This window comes from Aythya marila, assembly GCF_965140915.1.
Source record: "Aythya marila genome assembly, chromosome: 21".
NCBI classification, from domain to species: domain Eukaryota; kingdom Metazoa; phylum Chordata; class Aves; order Anseriformes; family Anatidae; genus Aythya; species Aythya marila.
This window is the reverse complement of record NC_139062.1, coordinates 3,723,692-3,747,474: the sequence shown is the minus strand read 5'-3', so window position 1 is coordinate 3,747,474 and position 23,783 is coordinate 3,723,692. Positions and strand designations below refer to the sequence as shown.

At 50.7% G+C, this 23,783-nt stretch overlaps 2 protein-coding genes across 2 annotated transcripts; one reads left to right on the top strand and one right to left on the bottom strand.

Moving 5' to 3' along the window:
- Positions 1-8,981: 8,981 nt before the first annotated feature.
- Positions 8,982-12,511, bottom strand: TMEM278 (transmembrane protein 278; the record flags this gene model as incomplete). Its single annotated transcript, XM_082776714.1, has 2 exons — positions 8,982-9,258; positions 12,242-12,511. The coding sequence occupies 2 exons, from the start codon at positions 12,509-12,511 to the stop codon at positions 8,989-8,991; spliced, it is 540 nt and encodes a 179-aa protein (XP_082632840.1). The 3' UTR covers positions 8,982-8,988.
- A 7,344-nt stretch (positions 12,512-19,855) lies between these two features.
- MRPL20 (mitochondrial ribosomal protein L20) lies at positions 19,856-23,331 on the top strand. The gene is made up of 4 exons (XM_082777233.1): positions 19,856-19,958; positions 20,906-21,016; positions 21,315-21,392; positions 22,770-23,331. The coding sequence occupies exons 1-4, from the start codon at positions 19,872-19,874 to the stop codon at positions 22,941-22,943; spliced, it is 450 nt and encodes a 149-aa protein (XP_082633359.1). The 5' UTR covers positions 19,856-19,871; the 3' UTR covers positions 22,944-23,331.
- Positions 23,332-23,783: the final 452 nt, after the last annotated feature.

The following is a 23,783-nucleotide window of genomic DNA, read 5'->3' as shown; positions in this document are numbered from 1 at the left end:
CTCCTCCGAGCCAAGAAAGCAGCAGGGTAATGCTCACCCTCTCCACAGCTATTTTCCAGCCCCAGCTCTCAAAAGAGCTCGGTGTGACCATTGCTAGGGGGTGTGACACAGAGAACCCAGCAACAACGCAAGCTTTCCACCCCTGTTCATCACAGCTCCGACCCTCGCTGGAATCGAGCGTTTTCCAGGCGTTTGGATCAAAAACCAGACATTTAATTTTAGTGCAGTAATTCCTGGACTCTCCCTTGGTCAGTAAGCAGTGATGACAAGACCTTCTCGTGCTTCCAAAAGGAAGGAGCACGGCAGCTGGAGGCCAGGCCTGCATCATGCCTGCTGCGGGAGGTGTCCTGGCTGCTTCTGCAGGGCCGTTTTAGGGACGGTGCCAGCAGGGCCACCAGGACGGACGTGCCCTGTGGTAGGTAGCACGTGGCGAGGGGGTCTCAAGCCCAGGAAGATTTTTGTTCCTGGCTGTGAACGGTGCAGGCAGTGGGAGGAACGCCAGCACTGACCTCACGGCCGTGCCTCGTGCCAGAGCACCGCTCGGCCAGCCCCTGGGGAGAGCTTTGCTTGGCTCCGTGGTGCTCCTGGGGTTTGCAGAACGGCCTCGTCCAGCCCCATCGGCAGCCAGTGCCTCTGCTCTGAGCAGCTGCTGCCCGGGGAAATGACGACAACTCCTGCGAGCCTCAGCCTGGCTGCTTCCCTGCATCCTCCTGCTCGCTCCTGGGGCGAGGCAGGACGTTTGCTGGTCCCAGGGGTTTGGTCACTACCAGGAGTGCTACCAGGCAAGGAGCACAGCACCAAAAACCCCACCGAGAAGAGGCCCAGGATCGGAGGAAGCCAGCCGCTGGGGCGTGTTCCACCCCCGGTAGCTGTGCAAACCTCACAGAAACCCGGCGTGCCAAGTGCCAGCAGGAATGGGCTTGGCCCAGGTAGACAGGCAGGCACGGGGCCATGCCTGGCTGCGGAGCACAAACCAAATAACAGAATTACCCACACCCTCAGTCTTTAATTGCAGCAAGGCTTTGCCTGTCTTGCTGTTCCTGCAGGAGATGGAGCGTTGGTAGGAACAGGGCAGCAGGCTGCATGGGCTCCATCCCTCTGACCTGCACTGAAAACTTCTCGGGGGCCAAAGAAATCTGAAAAACTGATTTCCTCTCCATGCTGCTGCCACTTTTCAGACCTCTAAGCATCTGGAGGCTGGTCACGATGCAGCCAATGCTCCTTCCTTTGAGTGCCGTGAGTGGAAGGGCTGTGTTTACTTCTCAGTGGCAGCAGACACAGCTTTTGTGGCCGGACAGGAAAGCCACGGAAAGGGATCCAGGATGGCTGAAAATAGAGGTCTCTGCGTGGAGGGGCTGGAAGCTGCCACGGGGTCAAGATCAGCACAGCAGAAATAGACACCAAAAGGCCATTAAAGGTGAAAGCTGAGCATAGGAAAATGGGCAAGAGAGCAGAAAGTCAGAGGAAAAGGGCCGAGGGAGAGGCTGCGTGGAGATGAGGTAGCCAAGGAGGCAGAGGCTGTAACAGAGGACGAGACCTGGATGGGGACACAGGGACATCTGCTTTGGTGTCCGTGACATTCAGGAACAGTTAGGGTCCTCTGCCCACAGCTGGACACGTCTCCTGCTCAGGAGGCATGAGGTTCTGGTGGCACCATGCAGAGAAAACCCGTGTCTCTGCTAGCCTCATTGCCCTCCCTGTGCGTGATTTGAACTTAGAGAGCAAACTGGGGGGCTTGCAGGAAAACCTCCCGTCCCACGTCTGTTTTCCAAGCTCATACAGTTAAAAAATAAAACCCAGACAAATGTATTTGGGGAAATCTTCCCCCCCAGAACACAGTAACGAAGTTTTCAATCCCCAACCATCCCTGCATGACACAACCCCCTCAGTATCTTTTGCTTCTTGTGTGTAGTAAAACACTGCACGTGACACGCGAGGGGAGGCTGCTGGAGGGGTCGGGAGGACACGGCAGGAACAAAGCAGATGCCGTGGCTTTCAGCAGCAAGAGGTTTGTGTCTGGGAGGAAGTCTGCTCCCCTGGCTGCTATTTTTATTCCTCATCATCTGGTTGGGGGCTAGGGCTTGGTTTCCTTCGCTCTCCACCACATGCTCAGGAAACAATGAAGGCAGGCACAGCCGAAACCGGTGCAGGCAGAGGAGGCAGAGAAGCGAACCAGACAGCACGACAACACTACCTTTTCCTGCAGCCAAGCCTGCTTTTCATTTTTTATTATTATTTTTTTTAATTTGCTTCTTATCTCTCCCCGTGTTTTGCGCAAACCATTGAGAGCCAGGTCCAGCCCTGCACATCCTGTCTGCTGTGGAGCTCGGAGCCCGGCCTCAGGGGGCGAAGCACGCCAGGGGCTCCTGGCTCAGGGCAGTGCTGCTTCCCGGCGTGGTTTGCTCCATCTTTACGGGGCTGAGCCCATCGCTGTGCCAGCAGAGCACTGTGCCTCGCGCTGAGATATCCCATCTCGTCAAATAGACCCCGAAATGGGATGTCAAAGCAATCCCCAGCACCTACATGGGCCGTGCGTGGCTTCTCAGCTCCCAGCTGAGACAACTCATGCCCCAGAGCTGGTCAAAGCCCCAGGCTCCAGGGCCTGGCAAGTATAGGAAAGGAAAAGGACAGCCCTGTTTCCCCTTCCTCCCAAAACGCCTGCCACAAAAAGCCACTTTTCCCAGTATTCAAGAGGGATCCCTGCCAGCCTGTGCCCTTGAGGCATCCCCAAGAGCCTTCGGAGCATCCTGCTCACAGCCTCGTGTCCTTGGGGGTGTGCTGGGCAGCTCTGAACATCCCCTCCCAGCCCCGACGGCTCGCACAGGGCCACCCGCTGCAGCCAACCCAGTTCCCGTGTTTTCTTTTGCAGACGTGGGACTGGGAGCCAGCTCGCAAGCTGGGCCAGCTCTGTCTCCTTGTAATTTCCCTGTTATCTCCAAGCCCTGTCCCTGGGCAGGTTCCCACGCCTTTACAGCCCCAGGAGAGAGCCGGGGAGGTGCGGGCGGGGGAGCTGTGCCTGTCACTTGGCACCGAGAACCTCCCCCGGCTGCCAGCCTGCGCAGCCAGCAGAGCAGCCAGGAACATGTTGTTGGGATTGCAACACTCCCCAAAGGCTCTAACGTACCTCAGCAGCCTCCTGCGTGGTGCCAGGCAGATGAGAAAGCGATGACAAAAGAGCAATTTTAGGGCTTTCTGGGGTTATTAACCCCGCTGGCTGAAGGGCTGGGGCAGAGCCCTGCTTTCAGGTGAGGAGGAGGAATAACCACGCTGCTCAGCACCACGTCCCTACTGCCACAGAGGTACAGAGCCAGCCCCGCTGTGAAATGAGTGCTGCCTGCCTGGGCACTCCATACAGCTCCCAAAATACCTGTCTGCTGGTGAAGCAGCTCCAAGCCAGGATGCTCTTCGAGGGCCGGAGCTTCCCTCGGTAGCTCTCAGTCCTGCTGAATACAGGGAACATCCTGAGCAAACGTTTTAGGGTCGGAACTCAGGTGCATGGCTGGGATTGTGATGCTGAGCTTGGACTGAAACCAGGCAGCATGCTCGGTGCCCCTTCCACCCATTCAATGACTCCGGGGGCTCTTGGTCTGGACATAAAGCACCATTAAACCCCTGAGCCCTCCCTGCACCCCCGGTGTGGCAAACCCAAATTATCTACGGGCTGCTCCAGCTGGGTTTATCCTGCAGAACCCCGTCCCAAAGCTTCCCACTGGCACTGCCTGGAGGGCAGAACAAGCCCGCGTTGTCTCCGAGCTGGGGGAAGGACAAAACGGGTGGGCAGAAGGGAATAAAGGCGCTGACCTTACCCAGCTGTCCCGTGTGCTTCGTATTTGTCATGGTCTGTGCGTAATCCCCTTGCTCCCCAGCTTGGCCAGACTTTGGGAGCTGGGCTGTTAACACGATTCCTCAAGAGGGAAGCAGCTGAGGTACTTGGGGCAATATTGGCTGGCTCTAATTCCCCAAAGCAACGCTTTGCTTTTCAGAAATATTGTGGTGGTGATGCCCAGGCACTTCCCTTCGACAGGGCTGCCGGCTGTGAAGTGAGATCTCGCTTTCTGGCCCTGACACAAGCACTTTTCTCTGCTTCTTTTTCTTTTTCATTTTTTTTTTTTCCCATGAGCAGAGAAGGACTGTGATGATTGATAAGGTTTTTCTAAATTGCAGTCTCTCGGCCTCAAAGAGGGCTGGGAAGCAGCTCACAGCGCCTGCACCATCGACCCTCCCAGCCATCCCGCGTTAGTATTGATTTTGGGAGCTATATAATTTATTTATTTCCCTATTCTTCCGCAGCTCTTGCACAAAGAGCCCTTTGGCAGTGCGTGCCTGCCAGATGGCCTCGGAGCAGTGCTTATATTTTAGCGGCACTGTGCGTGCCCAGCAGCAACACACCAAGCACACGCAGCTTCCCTGCTCCCTCCTGCCACTCACAGCCTCCTGGGGTGGCTGCTGTCGCTGTGAGGGACTGGTTTGATGGTGGGGGACACCAGTATCAAGGCACATGGGTTAAATTGCTGCTTTCCTGCTCACCCTCAGCCCTCTCACCCACACAGCAGCTCCCACGGAGCCCCAGGGGACTGCTCAGGACAGGGCTGCCCCACACTGCATCGCTGGCATTGGTGGGATCAGCTCACGGGGTGCAGGAGCCCCCGTTAGGCCCCCGCTGGTTATTTGTTTTTTAATCATTCCCAGTCATTCCAACCACGTCTCCCAGCAGAGCTGGAAACGATCAGAGTTGGAAACGATCGCCGGTGAGCGGTTAGCTCGGCGAGAGAGAGGGAGGTGTGGGAGGACAATGGCCGTCTCCCCGAAGACGCTCGGGTTACCGCCGAGCAGTTAGCAAGGCAAACAGAGGGAGCGCAGGCCAAGCTGTCCAGCACATGTGTCGGAGGAGTCCTGTTACCACGTGGGGCCCTGCCAAGTGAGCCTACGGAGTCACGCAGCAAAAACGAAGCACTTGGAGCACGCATCCGCCGGAGACGATGCTGAGAGCAGCGGCTAAGGGCTCGTGGCAAGGGACCAGGAACCCTGCTTGGAAGCTGCTGAGCCCCTCCGGGAGCCGGTGCTGGCCATTCCCACGGGATTCGCTTCCCTTTGGGTGGCTGAGGAACCACCAGGAGGAAAGGCAGAGCCCTAGCCTCTTCCCTCTGTGGCCACAGCCCTAAGTGCACTCACTCCCAGGCTCTCCCCAAGCAGCCCTGGCATGGCCTCCTCCCGCCCAACGCCACTTCGCCCGTGTCCAAAAAAAAAATCTTCCGATTTCAGTCCTGATCGTCCTGCCGTCTGTCCGGCTGGACGAGCAGTTTGTACTTGCACTGCCCCCAGCTGAGGGCTCCAGGAACTGAAGGCATCAGGGGACCAGGAGCCCTCTGGCTTCAGCATCTCAGCCAGGTTCTTGGCCGGCCTCAGCCGGCAAATTCGGGAGCCGTTCCTTCCTTCAGCCATTCCTTCAGGCCCAGCTTCCCTCCAGCCTACGTTTCCCTGCAATCTGCATGAGCTCGGCATTCCTTTGAGCTGAAGTCTGCTCTCCTTTACTCAAATCCGGAGCATCTCTGATGATTTCTGTGGTGCTGGGCCAGACACGTGCTTGCACGAGAGGAATTTGTTCTTTATTTCAGGAGTGCCTGAGGCTTATTCATCCCTGGCTCTTACACTCCATGCGGAGAAGGTCCAGAATGGGAATTAAGGACCTGTCTGGGGTGAGACAAGCTCTTCCTCCTGCCACTTGTGGAAACCTGTTAGCATTCACTTGTCACATTAAATCCATATGCACCCTAAACATAAGGCTTCCATAAACATTCATGCACAGTGATGCTGAGGCCCAGGATGTGGAAGCAGAGGGGTGAGGGGACCTGCTCAGCACCACCAAGCTGCAGCAACACCTCCTTGCCAGGAGGAAGCTTCTGTGAATGAGGATTTCCCTCCTCTGCTGTCCCTCGGCACTCATCCTGCCACTAACCCAGAACAGAAAGCTGATGGCAGCAGCCAGTGAACACCCTTGGGGTGTCATTACGTGTTTGTGAAGAACGAGACCACTTACTACAATGGTTTCTATTTTTCTAAAAACTTTCCAGCCCCTCTGTTAGCTATCAAGCTGTGATTTTGCAGTTTTCCTGCTTCCCCCAGTGCACTCTGCAAGCGCCTCCCCTAAAAATGACCCACCCATTGCCACAACAGCAGGGGCTCGGGATCCTGTCCAAGCACATCCAGGAGGGGGATCCAAGTCAAAGACGCCCAGATTCCTCCTACACAGGACGTTTCAGCAGCCTCAGCATTGCTGAGCTTGTGTCACAAGCAGGAATTTGAACCCCAAAACCCGGGGAACACAAGCTTTGTTGCAGCATGGGTGGGCTCCTGGAGCCCAGTTGCTGTTCTCCTTCCCCTGCCCACCTCTACAAGTGCTCCTTTGATGATGATGACGAAGGCAGCGAGGAGCACATCTGAACCATATTGTCTACCACCAGGTGACACACAGCAGCATCTCTGAAATATTCCCCCTGTTTCAGCCTGGGTTGGGTTATTAATGCTTTCCCACACTGATCCCCTATTTCCTGCTCTCCACCTTTGCAGGATTGCTCACAGTTCTATCACACCTTCCATAAATCCAGCACAAAGCAGCTGTCCCAGGTGATTCATACTCAGAAGATACCCAGCTTTGGCTCAAGGTAAATTAACTGCTTGACACCTGCTGCACTTTCAGCTTTTTTTCTGGGCAATTTTTTATCCTGGGGATTCATGCTGCAGGAATGAAATACTCCTGCAAATGTTGGTTCGTTTCTAATGTTTCCAGCACGCCGTTCTGGGCTGGTTTCTTAGCCTTGAAGGGCTCTTAATGTCCTGCCAGGCTGCCTGGGTCATGCTTCCAGGCGAGGAGGAAGAGCTCTCAAGCTGATGCTTACATCTAAGAGGAGAGGCTGGCCGAAGGACAGTGAATGGCTTAAGCACCACGCTGCAAGGCAGGGCAGGAGAGCGCAATGCCTTGTTTAAGAACCTTGTAGCCACTTATCAGAGCAGCAGCGGGGAAAAAAAGGGGGAAAAACCCCACTGTCCTTCAGCAGGGTGCCAGGCAGAGCTGTGCTCTGAGCCCACGCTGGCCGGGTGCTCCCAGAACAAAGCCCCTGGTGTGCAGCAGCCTCCCCCTGGCATCTGCTGGCACAGCTGCCCCAAGGCAGAGGGCATCAAGGGCGTCTGTGTGCTCCCAGCAGGGCATTTAGGGTCAATCCAGTCTCACAGCAGAGCTTCTGCACTGCTTACAGCACATCACCACGCTGTCTGCCTGTGGCAGGACACCCTCGAGGTACAGCTCACCTTCCGAGGCCTGCTGTGCTACCGAGATGCGACTCCAGCTCTAGATGAGGTTGACAAAAACACACAAATGAAGCAGTTTAGTCAGCATTCCCACCCTGCAAAGTCCTAAAACAACAGAAAAAGAAGGAGAATGCTGACTCTGCATTCCTCTGACCGCTGGTGCTGGGCTGGAACATCCTTGCCCGCTCCTCAGTCACAGCAGCATTACGCGACAACTCGAGCTGTAAATGAAACTCTATCCAACCTGTCACACCTGGAGCATCCTGGAGGTGGTTTGTTGAGACTCTGGCTCGCTGCAGCTGCCAGGAGGGGATAAGTGGCAGTGAAATCTGGCAGAATGACTCAGCTGAGCGGACAGAGCCAGCAAAGCAGCCCCGTAGTGCTGCTGCCCTGGCTGCTTTAATAGAACACAGGTTCCTGAGGATCCCGAGCTCAGCCTGTTTACCACCACAAAGTTGTGCAATTGAGGACAGAGCTAAAGTTCTGCACTTTACAAAAAGTTAAAAAGATAAATAAATCAATCCTCAGAAACAAATGCAGAAGTTATGTGTTGATTCACACTGGTGCTCTTGTTGGCCCTGCCTGCTATAACAGGCCCCAGGCAGCCGGTCCTGGTGCAGCCTGTGCTTTGAGACAGCTTCGAGACAGAACAGAAACTCCCTCGGTGGAGATTTGGCACGATCTTTATTCACACATAGCGCTGGCAAGAGCTGGCAGGCAGAGGAACAGCAGCAGGGAGAGGGGACAGCTCGCAGAGGTCAGCAGCACGAGGCCCCGCTGACTGAACCAGAGACCCCAGAGACCCACCATGGTTTAAGGAGAGCAGCACAGCATGCCTGGGGTGGAAGACCCCCCTGTAGTCACTGGGGGTCTCCAGCTTGTCCTGGCAGGAGCCCTAACACTGCCCTGAACCAAACAACCTGAGCATGACAAAGGGCAAGGAGCTGTTTGCAGGTTGGTAGCTGCCACCAGACAAGCGTGCTTCAGCTCAGCAGCTGGAAAAGGGGAAAGACCCAAAGATCGGCACGAACATCTGCAGCCACCCCAGCGAGCTGGCTCAGGAACAGCAAAATGAGCACAGCACTGCCACAGACTGTGGGGAGGAGGGTCAGGTAAGTGGGGGAAGAGCTCATGGTGTGTCAGAAAGCTGTGGATCCCAGCCACCACAGAGGCAGCAACATGCAGACCCCTTGCAAGAGGTTTGAAACGTGGGCAGCCCAGCACTGAGGGAAACCACAGCTGCTTCCACAGGGCTGGATGCTTCCCCAAGTGCTGCTGGACACAGGGAGACCTCTGAGGCATGGAACAGAGTCCACAGCTGCTCTCACTACGTGTGTAGATGGACATTGGGACCTGTGTGAGGCACAGTGTGCTGTGAGGGCTGGACACTGCACTGCTCTGAGCACAAGAGGCACTGGCAGGGGTCCTCATTTTTCTGAATATCGGCTTTACCATCAAGGGCTTGCATTGCCTGTCTCTCCCTCACAGCATCCTTCACCTGGTTATAGACAGAGGGTTACAAACAAAGCTGTAGGAGCCTCGTAGGCTCGCGAACACCTCTCCCTTCCTCTCACAGCTGGGCACCGCTCTGCAGAGGCCTGGGGGCAATTTGGGAGGTGGTGGGGAGGGACAGGGCAGGGAGAAGGGCGAGCTGGGTGGGCCAGGGCCTCAGGTGCTGCAGACTCATACCCAGGCCTTGACCTGGGTGTTCCAGCCCCTGGCACAGCCACACAGACCTCCCTCCTCGTACCAGCGCCATTTCACCCCCTTGTACACAGCCCTGCTCCAGGGCTGGAAGCACATGAAGAGGCGGAGGCGCCTGGCCAGGCTGCAGTAGGTGGCCATGGCCACCACAATGAGAGGTGACATGATGACGAAGCCCAGGATGATGAGGGCAGAAGAGCTGTTGTCATCCAGGACAGTTTTGCAGTAGCGGGCCGTGGAGTGCAGCACCTGCAGGAAGAGGGAAGAAAGTTGATCACAGATCTCACGGCGGACAGGAGCAGTGACTGAAGTACCCCCAGGTTTTAGGGCTTTCCCAGTGAGCCAAGCCTCATCCTTCTCTGCAAGCTGAGCTCAGAAATCCTCAGGGTACATCATGACTGACAACGCTTAGCCAGGCTTTCAATTACTCCAGCAGCTCTGTGAGATGAGAGCACCGCACACCAATCCTCAGGCAGCGAGTGTTAATCTTTATTAAGTTATCCCTAACAGCACAGCTTAGCAGCTGATAGCTGCAAACCAAATCAAGAGGCCTCCTGCAGCTACACCACCAGGGGTGGCACAGCATGCTGGCAGTTATAGCAAAGTAAATAAAATGCAGCAGAAACGTTCAATGCTACGGATAGGTGGGTCACTCCACAGCGCACCCCCTGGGCTCCCAAGGCTGCTTTGTGCTCTGTTTTAGGGCACAGTGTACTCATTACAGCCTCCCAGCATCTCCCAGACCTGCCGGGATGCCCTGAGCACCCCGTGCTGCTGCACAGCACCCTGAACAGAAGCTGCTCCTGGCTGATGGGTTCAAAGCCCCCCTTCCATCGTGGCAGCAGGAGCACCAAGTCAAGCCACTCACTCCTGGATTAACAACTGCTCTGGGCTACCACCACCTCCTCCAATCTCTCTTTTTTTTTTTTTTTTATATTCTTCCAGTACAAAAAAACACAATCACACTCAAAAAATAATCCATCTAATGGCTCTGCAGTGCAGAAATCAGCCTCCGGCTACAAGGAAGGCACAGAACAGCAGCAGCCCAGAGACAAAGGGCTGCCCTCGTCGAGCCATCCTGCAGTACTCCTGCTCTATCTCGCCTTAAAAGACAAGTGTGCATTAAGAGACCCCTCGCAGCTAACAGCAGCGCAGTTGCTTTCACATCCGCTGTACTCAAAAGCTTTTTGCCTCTCCTCAACGCCCAAAGCCATCAGGGAGAACACTGTGTGCAGAATGGAGAGCTCAGGGTCTTCCAAGGTGAGGGTGGGCAGCACCGAGAGGCAGTCCTCATGCTCCTTCCCATTCTGAGACCAATCTGAAGCTCACATTTCTGACTTTCAAGGAGCAGTTTCAGGTCACGGGAGAGGTAAGAGAGGTCAGGACCTTTCTGAACCACTTTTCCTGCCCGCAGGCCCTGCAGAGCCTCCCACATGGCCCTGTTGGGATCACCTGCTCGCACCATACAGGAATGTTTTTCATGTGTCAGAGCTACAGTGGGAATTGCTGGGCCCAGAGGTAGGGGATTTCTCTATGAATCATGTTTCACTCCAACTAGCATCAGCAGCACTTGTCTGCCCTGCTCGACAGAGGAATTACCATGACAGATGTCTCCCTGTTTGTTAGCCTGCAGAATGAGGAGAGGCTTTTCCATACCAGCAGCTCAGAGCCGTCATTATTTCAGGGCTGTGAAAACCAAAAGCCAAACCTCTCAGACCAGCAGAGACATCAGAAAGCAGCAAAGCCCAGTCCCTCTGCCAGGGAGCTGAGATGGGGGAGCAGCGGGCTGACAGCTTGTGTTCTTGGACATCAGCTGAAGAACACGACGCAGTGCCCTCATTGCAGGAAGGGATCCATGTGCTGAAAAACATCAACACCCACGCCAGGATCCGCTCAGAGGTCCCGAGGAGTTGGCTGATTAGATGGGATGCACAGATTTTTATTAAAGGGAAGGGGAGAGCTTTCTCCTTTCAGTATTTCTCAGCTAAATACATCAGTTTGAGGTTTTATATCTTCCCTTTAGTTCAGATTCTGTGCACTGGGGAGGCCAAGAGCATCTTACCCTTTAATCCCATTCTCCCTCCTGGGAGAAGGTACTTCGGGGTTTGTTTTTTCCCCCCTCCCCAAGGCAGGAAGCAAGCGAGTGCTTCTAACACTGGGTAATCAGCAAGAGAAATCAGACCGAGCTGGCCTAGCAGTGACTGCCAGCGAGGAAAACAGGAAAACTGCTTCTGCGCATCCACTTAGAGGATTCCAAACATATTTATGGAAATATACTAAGAAGAGGAAATTCATAAGTATTCTCGGAATAATGAAATTCAGAGGGCAGCAGCCACAGCTGGAGCCCTTACCAAGCAAGGAAACACAAAGGCTGGACTAAGTGAGGAGCTGCAGGAACACCTGAACACGAGGCTGGCTTCGGAGGGGTTATAGGTTCAGCTACACTTTATTACTGCTACAGTTGGTAGGCAGATCAAACAGGACAGTCATGTACAGAGCTTACTTAAATGGAAAGTAGCAAACCCTAACAGGGTTCTTTCACCCAATCAAGCTTCCATTCCCCCCTATACTGAAGAAGGGAGAGGTAAGACGAATAAAATCAAGCTAATTCCTGCTAGCATTCAGATGGGTCAAGCTTTACTTCTGCTGTAAAACATTTACACCACAATACTCTTATCTTGTGCAGGCTTGCGAAATGCTGGGGTTCTTGGTCTGGGACCACTTTGCACAAACAACTGCACTAAGAGCAGGACCCAGGGGTCCTGTGCTGCCTCTGCCCCCAAGGACCCAGACAATCACAGGTAGCTCATGCCGTGTCCTCCCTCTCTCTGCCACAAGAGCCTTTTTGTGCTAGCCCACTGACACTGGAAGCACAGGTGCCAGCCAGCTGCTTGAAGGCAGCCCAGAAGCCACAAAGCCTCTACTATCCCATACAAACGTGTATGCCAGCCCTGATGGTGGCTGCATCATGGGCACCAGGCAGGAGAGTGAGCTCCCCTGCACAGCCAGGAGCCTGCAGGTCTGCGTGAACCCTCAAAAAGCAATTTTTCTCAGCTCAATCTATACACATGAAAGTCTGCACACTCCTCCCTGTATAAAACAGAGGCAAAACATGAGGATTGTAGCCTTGCTTTTAAAGCCACTGCTTCCCCACGGGCTAAAATAAAACCCTCATGGGTTGTTCTGCCGTAGGGGTGGCTGTTAGCAGCCAAAGGGAGCGAGGCTTACTTACCCGAGAGTGGCATTGGAAGCCAAAGTAAACCACCACAATGGTGGGGAGCAAGACAACTGTGAAGATGACAAGCAGCAGGAGAAGATTGATGAAGAAGACTAGGAAGTTCATGGTGACTATCGCCAGGGCCCAAGCCCAGCAGCACCAGGTGCTCCGGGGCTCCCTGGGGAGCAGCTGGTCATCCATGTCATACGGTGGGAGGCTGGGAATCATCTTAGACTTGTCTAAGAGGCTTTCTGCTCCAAAGTCCTCGGTCTCCTGGTCAGACATCCTCCAGGAAGGTTGCTGATCAATCCACACACACTTTTCCAAAATGGTTTATTTGCTTTTGGCCACCAAACCGGGAAGCAATTTGCTGAGGCTTTTCCTACCTCTCCTGCACATGAAGAACACAACGGGGCAAGGAAGGGATGGCTTTTTGGCCACTTGCTCTCCCAGGACCTGGCCAATGCAAGTTTTTCCTTTCAGGTTGTTTGCTAGTCCTGACCTCTGTTTCAAAGATGCGTCTGCTGGACGTTTGGCAGCAGCTGTGGCTTTGAACCCACAACACGCCTGTTTTTCTGCTGTTCTTCCTAAGAGCGTGATCCCAAGAGGTCCCCAGCAGTTGCTCTCAGCTTCAGTAGGCTGCTCAGTCCCAGAGAGCACCTACCTTCAGCTTCCTCCTCCAACTTTGAGCACTGTTGCTTGCGAGCAATATCAGGCTTCAGCACCTTCAGGCAGATCCTTGACTGCAAGCCACCTTCCCGTGCTCCTCACCCCGTACCCACTCAAATACTCCCATCCAGCTCTCACCCAAACGAAGCGACCCGGGATGGTAACGAGCAGGAGCCGCTTTCCCCGCCGCCTCGCTGGAGTCTTCGCCCAGCACGCGGAGCTGGGAGCAAAGATGGAGCAGCGTGTTGTTTCAGTGCTCTCCCGTTGTCACAGGCGCTCAGCCGCGAGCAGTGTCTTCCTCGGAGGCGGCTCGGAGCCTCGCAGCGCTGCTCTGTTTACAGCGTGGCTGCTGGAGCTGCTCTGTGCCAGCCAATCGCTTCCAGCTGCCTCGCGAGTGATTTAGCACGCAGCACCCAGGAACCACACTCCAACCGTGCGTTCCCAGGGCAAGATGGCCCTTTTGGAATTGAAATCATTCTGCCTGCGATTTGTTTTCTGTGCTCTCTCTCTGAAGTCTTACGCTAACTGATAATAATCAACGCGTAGCTCAAATCTTCTGTTGTCTGCAGTCACCACCGCTATTGTCTGCGGAGCGGACTGGTATATGTTTGTGCTGAAGGCACAATGATTGATTATTCTACCTGCCTCATTTGGTCAATATTAGTTAAGAAGGCCATTGACAGCTCCCCATTTACAGAGCCTTTTAGGTACATTCACCTAGGCACGACCACAGCGCTGCAGGAGGAGGAAAACTTTCTTCCAGAAGGAAACTGAGGTTCGTAGGTCTTACCAGAAGGCACAGCTTATCCACAGCACAGGGCAGGAATCCAGGAGTCCTGTTTTTCATTTGGTGCTACTTAGAGAAATTCTGCCTTGGGAAAAGGTTGTGAAACTGTTCACAGGCTAAATATAAAATGTTTTTATGTTGCAGACGAGTGTTAGCTTCCCCTCATCAAATGCTTTTAAGAATTGCACATTTTGGTGCCTGTGCCCCAGCCCTTGATGTGTTTTGGTATGTTTATCAGCCTTCCCTATTCACTGGCCAGCTGTAGCGGCATACACAGCAAAGCTAAAGCTACAACAAAGGTCTCTGAGGGCTCAGCCAGCCCTGCTCATGAAGCAATTACTGGTGGCCCATTAGCAGAGCTCTACAAATGATAAATTTGTGCTGGTGGCCCTCTGGGGCTGAATTCCAGGCAGCTGCATCCCAAACAATCCGTGGCTCAGCAGCCTCCACCAAATCCATGCCACCAGGAGGTGACGGGGCAACACAAATATGCTATCCAGGCTTGATCTTCTCATCACATGTCTGCTTTAAAATGTTCCCAATTTCTGGCATTGCTTTTAATTAGAGTTCAGCTCTGTTGTGCCAATCACTACATAGATGTACTCCCCTCTTTGAGGACTTGGTCTCCCTTACAGGGATTTTTGTGCTAAATGCTGTGGGAAAGGTGGTCTGGGCCCAAAGGATGCTCTGGTATCCATGTTGATATTATCTGGTGTTTATCTGGTTTAAAAGCACCTGGTCTGAAGATTCAGCAGGTAATGAGGGCACACAGCTCAGATTGCCGTGGTTGTACTCAGGGCAGGCATGGTCAGGAAGCCTCCCAGTCCCAGTTCTACCAGTACTGGAAGCACTTTCTCTTCCTGAGCTGGGAGACTGCCACACACCACTTACGCAGCACATATGGAAAGCGGTAGGACATCAAGGCCATTTGTAGTCTGGCACATGCAATCAATAAACAAATAGAGGCTTAAAGACTCAAGTAGATTGAACAGATTGAAGAGCTGTGTGAGGAAGATAGATATTGATTTCAAAGGTATAATGGGTGATACAAGCAAGTAGGAAGCCTTTTGAAGCAGGTTAGCAGATTTTAAACGCCCTCCACGTTGGTTATGCAATTGCCCTTGCTATTAAGATTATTAGCTGCTCACACTTACCACATCTTTGTTTTGCTAGGGCTCTTCTTGTAGAACCTCTTTAGCATCCAGGAGGGTCTCAGGAGATTTGCCTCATGAATATCGAGGCAATAAAAATTCCCCCCAGTTAGTCTGTGCCAGGGAGCAGATCACAAGTAAGGTGCAGCATCCTTACTCAGGGCACAAATTGCTCACAGCTGCAGGGCACTTTCTTCTGTCCTTACCACTGACAGACCCCAAAGCCCAGTAAAGCACAGAAGCCAGCCTGTGAGTGATAACAGAGTCCCTGAGCAGACCTGGCTGGAGCAGAGCTAACCCCTGGGATGCACAAACCTACAGCAGGAGTCAGAAAGAGGGCTGAGCTTAAATAGGCCTCCAGGCAGAGGCTGTGGGGTGGAAGCCTCAGCTGAGGTTTATCAGGGCCATGAAGCCCTACTGGTGCCCCAAAGGCCCTAACACCCTCATAAAGGGCTGTGCAGGAAGGGAAACTTGGATTATGGTCAGGAAGCCAAGACAGGTCTCCTCTTCTTCTGTCCCTTCACCAGCTCCCCGTCTCCTTTTAAGAACCAAGCCAGATGAGTTAATCACAAGGTTTGCTTAATTTGATGGAAACACAAATGTTCCTACAATGTCTGTTGTACAAAGTCTTCCCTCGTGACAGCCTGGTGTCTGCCACCTCTGAGGAACCAGACCGGGGAGCTGGAAGGCACGTGGAGATGTGGGTGGAGATATATCAATATCTAATTACAGTGCAGTGATCTGCATGAGTGCCTAGGAGAGTTGCAAAGCCAGGCGACTCTTCTGCAATTCTTAAAATTAATGGCTTTGATGCAGAAATAATTATCTGTGAACCAAGGGCGTTAACGTCTACCAGCACAAACCTGGTTCCTCAGACTCCTGGACAGAACCTGAGCTGCAGACCACTCCCCAGCCTGCTCTGAGCTGTGAAAGGTCTTTTCAGACCACACTCTGGCAAAGATGGTGAAAAGTTTGCTATTTGCACAAAATTCTAGCTTCTTCAAGATGTTTTAGAAAGGGAAAAATGAAAGAGAGAGACAGTTTCTCCAACATAATTCTGTTTATTTATGAAGTGGCACGAATCATTTCTTCCTGAAATATGGCAGGGAACAAACAAGTTTTTTTTGTTGTTGTTGTTGTTTTTTTGCACACAAGATTTTTAGCCAGTACTAATTCCCAAAAAGATGCTCTCTCTGGAAGCCCTGCTCTCAGGGCTTTCTCTAGCCATTCATGTCCTTTAGCTAGACTTTCCTCAAGGCATTTTATTTCCTCTATCCCTGGCGCTGAAGGTGACATCAACCTTATTTCATCTCCTTTGTTTGTTATTATTTATTCTTTCTGCTAAGTTCTCTGACAGTGAAGGAAAAATAAAAGCTGATGTGCCAGGTGAGGGGGGATGTGTTAAAAATAGACTCAGACTGACAGCACTGCCATCAGCCTGCAGCCTGCTTCATTCTAGAGGAATATACTGGGAAATACGGGAAAACATTAATTTGTAGCACTAGATTGAAGCCAGCACTGTACTCAGCTGAATTGGAAGGAGCAGGGTAGGGAAAATAAGGGGGAAACGCAGGCAGCAATTCCTGCCCTTTGGGCAGCAGGCACCAAACTGGCTGCTCTCCAGCCATGAGGGGGAGCCTGGACCACCAGGGCTACCTCACCTGAGATGAGAGAAACCGGGGGCACTCAGCTGAGCAGGAGGGGCCGGAGGAGCCCTGCCATAAGCTGGATTTCTCGGTGGAGTAGTGCCATGAGGAATCCTATGTGCTTCCACTGGAAGAGTATTCTTGTGCTTGGTTGACCCACCTTACTGGAGTGCTAAAGAACAGCTCGGGTACCATGGCGTGCTGCATGGAATAATGTTTTTCCTTGGTTGTCAAACCGAAAAGTCTCTTTGAAAATAACCTGTGTAAGCTGATTATAAATCAATTTACCATGGTTCTGAAATGTAAGTCAAAAAAGCAATGGAAAACTGTCTCCCAAACCTGAAAATGTTCCTCTACTTTTTCAGTTTTGAATGTCAAACACTGAAATATTTTTGAAAAGTGCACTAACTAATCCAAACATTTAAAATTGATTTCAAAAAGCACTTCAGTTGACAGATCAATTTATTTTATTTTATTTTTTGACAAAACTGCAAACCCCAGGAGCACCTCTGTTTGGACAGCCACTTTCCTGGGAGAAAGGGAACAAACTGTGAAAACCTTCTAAGTAACTGCTAGACAAACTTCTCATTGAGCAAGGAGCCTGAAATGATTTCCCAGCTGTGCTAGGAAAGCATTTCTAAATCAGACTGGCAAAGCACAAAGGATGCAAACCTGCTTAGCATATATGGTGTAGGGCACAGCTAAGACATTTCATAAACAGAGAATTCATGTTCACATTCTTCAAAAGGCTCACAGTAGCGATGAATAATTTAAAGTCTGGGGAGACAAACGATCTGGAGCAGGAGTGCTGCCACAGGCTCAGAATAATACCTAGCGGGCATACTCAAGTTTTGCTCGGTGCATTTTCAAGTACATTAGCCAAGGGGCAGTATTGTGACTCTTTCTTTTAAAGATGTGCAGATTGAGGCACGGAGAGGGGAAGTTGCTTGCACTGTCACCTAGCAGGCCAGTGGCAAGACTGAGAACAGATCCTGTGTCTGTTTTGTGTCTTTTTGGACTCATGAGTCAATATCAATCATCAACATTTTTTAAAGACTACAAGCCAGCCTGTCTCTTTCTAATAATGAAGTCATGTGTGTGAGAGAGATGAAAGAAATACAGAGAGAAACGACCTTTAAAACACTCACATTGTATGAAAAGCCCATTTTCATCTTGTTCCACCCATTGCCTCACTGCTCACTCAGGCTGAATGGCTCCTAGGGGGGAACGCAAGGCAGTAGCCTTCTCTCAAGCTGCAAAATGTGAAATGTCTGCACAGATCTACCCAGACGTCCAGAGGGAAATAACTGTGGCATACATCTTGCTTTCAGTTATGGCACAGGCCAGCCACAGTGTTAATAAAGCCCTGAATCTGTGCAGGAAAACAGATGGCATTGGATGTAATAAATATGACAAATGGCACCAAGGCTTCTGAACTGTCTCAGCATAGTGAATGGCTGCCTAACAGCCCCTGATTTAAATATATAATATTCTTCAAGAATGAGTTATGCCCTCTAACTGGAGAAAGGTCAAGAAACACACTAAGGGAAAAACAAGAACAACAACAAATATTATAGGAAATACAAATTCAGGCTCAAGCCATTGAAAGACAGCAAACTCAGTGCCAGGCAACTCAATTTCTACCCCCAGATCACTACTGCTGTGTTGTGCTGGGGTTGCACAGAGCACTGCAGCCCCACAAAGAGCAGGTTTGGCAGCCCTGTGCAGCTTGCCATTCTGTAGGTTTTTCCCCATGGGGAATTGCTTTCCTAGCAGAGACAGGAGGATCACCTGTGGACTGAATTTCCTTTGCATTTGGGGACCATGTGGAGCTCCCTGCAGAGCAGGTGAATGAGACAGAAACTGCCAGCAAGCAGCAGAGGAGCACCAGAGGAGCTTGAGTAAATGGCTGCTCTAACAAGCTACACCCCATTGCCACAGTAATTTTTCTTGTGCCAATTTTTTTATTCCTTCATAAATAAAAGGGTTTTTACTGTCTGTCAGCAAGGGTGCAGTGATGTGGTAAAAACAAACAAAACAAACAAACAAAAAGCTGTTTAAGTAGTCTAAAAACTGCCACAAATTATAAAGAGCTTCACTAAATCAAGTGAAACTTCCCAAATTATTTTTGCTATAATGAAAACGCATTTTAAACTGTGGGAGGTCTGAATCTTTTGTTCTTTATATTGATTTTCCTTTGGGGGAAAAAAAAAATATTCTAATGACTCTTCTAATAACCAAGCTGACTTTGAATCAAACAAGCCCCAGTGTTAATAAAAAAAAAGATTCCCTAAGCCTTTAATTCTGTAAAATTTCCACATCACTAACAAGCACCTTCCCGTAAATGGGAAGGATGTCTTGATGATGTCATCAGTTATGGAGCAGCTTCTAACAGGAGCATCATTACTTTGAGATGCTGAAAGTGGTGTGATTAATGATGACCAAATTCATTAGTTATCTTCTCTAATGGTAGAGACTCTTGCTGCTAAGGAGTAACTTTTTCACTGTCTATAACAACAGCACCATCTTGTGGTTTTTCAAGGGTCATAACTTCTCATTTTACTTCTCAACATCTTTTAAGCACAGGAAGAGATTAAGACATGCTGCCCGGTACTGAATTCTTCCTGTCACTGAAAACAGAATGAAGACTTTTCACATTGCTTTAGCACTGCTGGTGAAGGCAGCAAACCTGTAGATTTTTACTGTTAAATGGAACAATGCCAGCATTTCTGAAAGGAGTTTGATAAAAGGACGTTGTGAAGAGCTGGGGATCAGCTTCTTCTTACAGATAACTATTGACAGGACTAGAGGGAATGGCCTGAAGTTGTGCAAGGGTAGGTTTAGGCTGGAAATGAGGAGACATTTCTTCTCAGAAAGAGCAGTCAGGCGTTGGGATGGGTTGCCCACGAAGGTGGGGGGGTCCCTGTCCCTTGGGGTGTTCAAGGAGAGGTTGGATGTGGTGCTTGGGGACATGGTTTAGTGGGGTGATAGTGGTGGCAAGGGGACGGTTGGACCAGATGATCTTGGAGGGCTTTTCCAACCTTAGTGATTCTATGCTTCTAATGTTAAAGGTATTAGAAGAAACATTAAGAAACCAGAAACATTAGCAGCTATCATAATCCATTCAGTCCCTCACGTAAAAACACTGGGCGTATTGCTACAGGCAGATACAGACAGCCTAACAATACAAACGCAGAACTCAATGAACACGAGGGAAGGCTTTTGGTTTTGATCATTTAAGGTTGATTACGAAGCGAGGCCGGGCCCGGCGCGGCCTGCTGCGGCCTAGCGAAGCCGGGAGCTGGCGTAATGGCGGGGGCCGCCCCTTGGCCGCTTTGTGCCCGCCCCGGGAGGCGGAGCGGGGCGGCAGGGCCGTGCCCCCGGCGGCGGACATGGTGCTGCTGAGCGCGCCTCGCTGGCTCCGCAGCCGCCTGAGCGACCGCTTCTGGAGGGTGCAGGAGGTGCTGAAGTATGCCCGGGTGAGTGCCGGGCTGTGCCCCGCTGCCCCGAGGCTCTCCTGGATTTTGGGGAGTCGGGTGATGGGAATTCAGCCGTTCCCCTTCGCCTTTGTGCTTCGTTAAAGCGTGCTCGGGGTCCCTGCCGTGAGACGGAGCAGCGGTGGGGGCGAAGGGCAGGAGCTGCGGGGTGGTTTTGTATTTTTTTGTTTGGTTTTAATGGGGTGAAGGAATAACGATTTCCCCCCTGCAGCATTCCGAGCGCATCTCGTGCACGCTGCTTGGCGACGTGTTCTGAGCAGAGGTGGCAACCTAGGCTGGGGCAGGGCCTTTTTCAAGGGCAGGCTGACAGCATGCTGCTGGGAGGTCTGTCTTGCTGCAGAATTTAGGTGGAAAATGATGAATTAAGTGGGAGTATGTCTGTCCTCTGGCCAGGCTGCCCACAGCAGCAGTACCAGTGACCTCTGTGTACAGCACTGTCTGCCTTCTGTTATGATGGATAACATGTGGTGTTAATGGTAGCAGCTCCAATAAACCTCTTCTGTAATGCTTTCTGTTTGGGCAGCTGCAGTGTTTTAAACATATCAGAGGGTCCTGTCCCATCCCTGTGGTTGTACAGACAAAACTGAGCTCAGGAATGAGGAGTTTTGGGGTTGATAAGAAGCACTGAAAGATGGTTTTGCTGGTTGCCTTCCTCCTGGAATCATGGCCTAAAGTGAGGCCTGGTTTGTCTCCCTCCTGCTGGACTGAAAGGTTTCAGCCTGTTCCAACTTCTCAGCTTTGAGTTTCCCATGCTGTAAAACAAGAAAATTTTCATTATGTGCTGACTGCAGGCTTAGCTGATGTTTGTGAAGTATTTAGTGAACTTTGTTATGAAGGGTTTTGAAGTGCAAACGAGGATATATTAGCATTACTGAAGAGTTTAACAGCTTCAAAGATAACTGAACAAGAACATCTTGTTTTCACTTCAGCATTTTCGTGGAAGGAAGAACCGCTGCTATAAGTTGGCTGTACGAAGTGTTCGGAGAGCTTTTGTGAAGTCTACAAAGGCCAGAAAAGAGAAGAAGAGGCTGCTGAGAGCGGTAAAGAGCAAGATGTTAGATGTCAACAGTAAAATGGGAAAAGAGCAGAGCTGATGTGTCTGTTTTCCTTGCTGGGGGGCTCTCTGAAAATGTTTTACTAGCTGGTAAAAAATGCTGTGAATTTAAGGTCTCCCTGCTGTCTGAAAATGATCACATGCTGAAGTACATAGAGGTGTGTCTAGCACTGAGAAAACTGTAGGTCTGAATCTGTTGTATTTACTAAGTGTGAGCAGATCAGTATGACAGAATGTTTACTTCTAAATATTTTATCATCTACGATGAATTTTTACTCTTTCAGCTCTGGATCACTAGGATTGAAGCAGCTTCTCTTGAACATGGTTTGAAATACCCAGCTTTCATAAGCAATCTGCTTAAGGTAAGGGTGGTGCTTGAATAATTGCTTTGATTCAACTTTTCAACAGGTTGGAGAAAATGTCTGATAGTGGTCTTTTGTGGCATCAGGCAAATTCATTTGTTTAAACTCTGGAAATGTGAAGCAGACGTAGTCTGACAAAGTATATCAACAGCTTGCTGGTTGCCATGTAAGAGAAGAACTGCGAGGAACTGAACACGCAGCCTCCGATTGCTGCTCTTTGAAGAATAATGGTGAATTAGAACCATTAGGATGCAGAATAATGGTGAATTAAAACCATTAAGGACTGGAACCTGAGCAGGCAGTGCTGGCATAGAGCATGGTAAAAGGCTTCTGTCAGACTGAGCTTCTGCCAACATTGTCCTGCTTCCTAGTTCTAGCAATGAAAGTTCTGCTTATGAAAGGAGTTTTACTCAATTCAGGAACTAAATTCTGCCCTAACCCTGTTTCTCTTCCTTAAATGCATAACCCCCTTTTATTGTGGTGGATATTGCTTCTCACCAGCCTTTCTCCCCAAAATTTTTACTGCTCATCTTAAGAACAAGGCTTGCAAAATGCTTTTATGTTTGCTGCTACTGCAGGTGTTAAGTGAGAGCTGCCTCTGCTTCACTCAATATGTGTAAAAGTACAGAACTTGGATTTGCAAAAGCAAGCCTAAGAAATCTACTTTTTTTGCTTACTAGCTTTGTGTTTCAGTGAACGTAGACAATGCAGACATTTGGTGTCACAGTCCTTTGTTGTTAAGCATGCTGGAGAATTGGTCTTAATTTGTTGATACTGTAATTGTAAAATTAAAACTTGTTTTTCTTGGCCATGATCATAACAAACAGGTAGTGTTTCTGCTTCTTCAAGTGGAACTATGTATACATTTATAGCGTATTTCAAAAACATTTTACCTACGTTTCAAATAACCGTATAGGTTTTCTTACATGCTTACTATAAAGTAATAGTTTCTGGTATTCATACTCTCAATCTTTTGCTTAATCTTCTCAAGTTGTAAACAAGAGAATTAAGTATGCCTAAAAGCTAACTCATTTTTCTTTTGAGATGCCTATACCTTTGTTTCTTGTCTCAGAGCAAGATATTTTTGTAAGGTACTCTGTTAAAAGATCCAAAAGAAACAAACTTTTATATAATACCTCCTGCTTAGAATATAAGAGATTGTTTGTATCGGAAACACTTCGAGAAACACAGTAAACAAATTGTACGTGGTAGCTTAATATGTCCGTGAAATAATGGGCATGTCTGACAGTTCCCTAGTCAAGCAAAAATTGTACAATACAGGAAAAAAAAAATACTAATTTGCCTTAAAACCTTAACTAGGCATTGGATTATTGTTCCTAAAAATTAGAGTACTTAACCAACAATTCTTGCATTTAGTCCCAGGTGGAGCTGAACAGGAAAATGCTTGCTGATCTGGCTATCTATGAGCCAAAGACATTCAAGTCCCTAGCTGCCTTGGCCCAGAGGAGGAGACAAGAAGGCTTCCTTGCTGCCCTCGGAGATGGGAAGGAACCAGAGGGGATATTTTCACGTATCGTACACCACTATTGATGCCAGGAGCCTGCAGATATGTGTTATAAACAGGAACTCGTATGGCAGGGTAAGCTCGCTCACTGTCTGCAGCTGAGATCAGAGCTGCGGAACAAAATCCTCCAAAGATGATGCTTGAAGCAGGGAAGAAGGGTTGGGTCAGGGCGTGAAGTTTGCGCGTGGATGACTTTTTTTTTTTTTCCAACATTTTGTTAGAAGTGAAATGTGTTAAAATACATCGTTAGAAGTGAAATGCATTGAGTTAAAAATTACAGCTCAACCTCAGCAGCGGGTGAGGTGAGCCTGTTGCAGTTCCCCTGTTAAAACATGTACAGCGTGCACATATATTCTGTTCAGTGAAGAACTTAATAAAGGTGTTTTGTGTGTTTTTTTTTTTTCCTAAATGCTATCAGAAGCACGATTTGAGTAGTGATATGGGTGTTATACTGGGGGGGGAGGGGAAACAACACCCAATTGCCCTCTTGGGACAGATTTGGGTGCCCCCAGCTCTGGGGGGCAGCGGCCCGGTGTTGCTGCGGGTTTTGGGGTGGGGTCGGGCGCTGCCAGCCGCCCCCACAGCCCGAAGAGCCCCCCGGGGGCCTGGGCCGAGGCCTCAACCTCAGCTTAGGCCGCGGCCGCCCTGAAGCCGCCGCCCGCCACTTCCGCCCGTTCAAATTCCCAACCGCTGCGTCACGCCGCCCCCCTCAGCCCACGGCGGCGCCAGACGGACAGGCGGCTCGGCCAATGGCCGCGCGGCGCTTCGCCGCCCTCCGCCAATAGCAGGCGGCCGGCGGCGGGAGGGAGGGGGAAGGAGGCGGGGCTTGCGTGCGTGAGGCAGCGCGGAGCCGGGCGAGGCGGCGG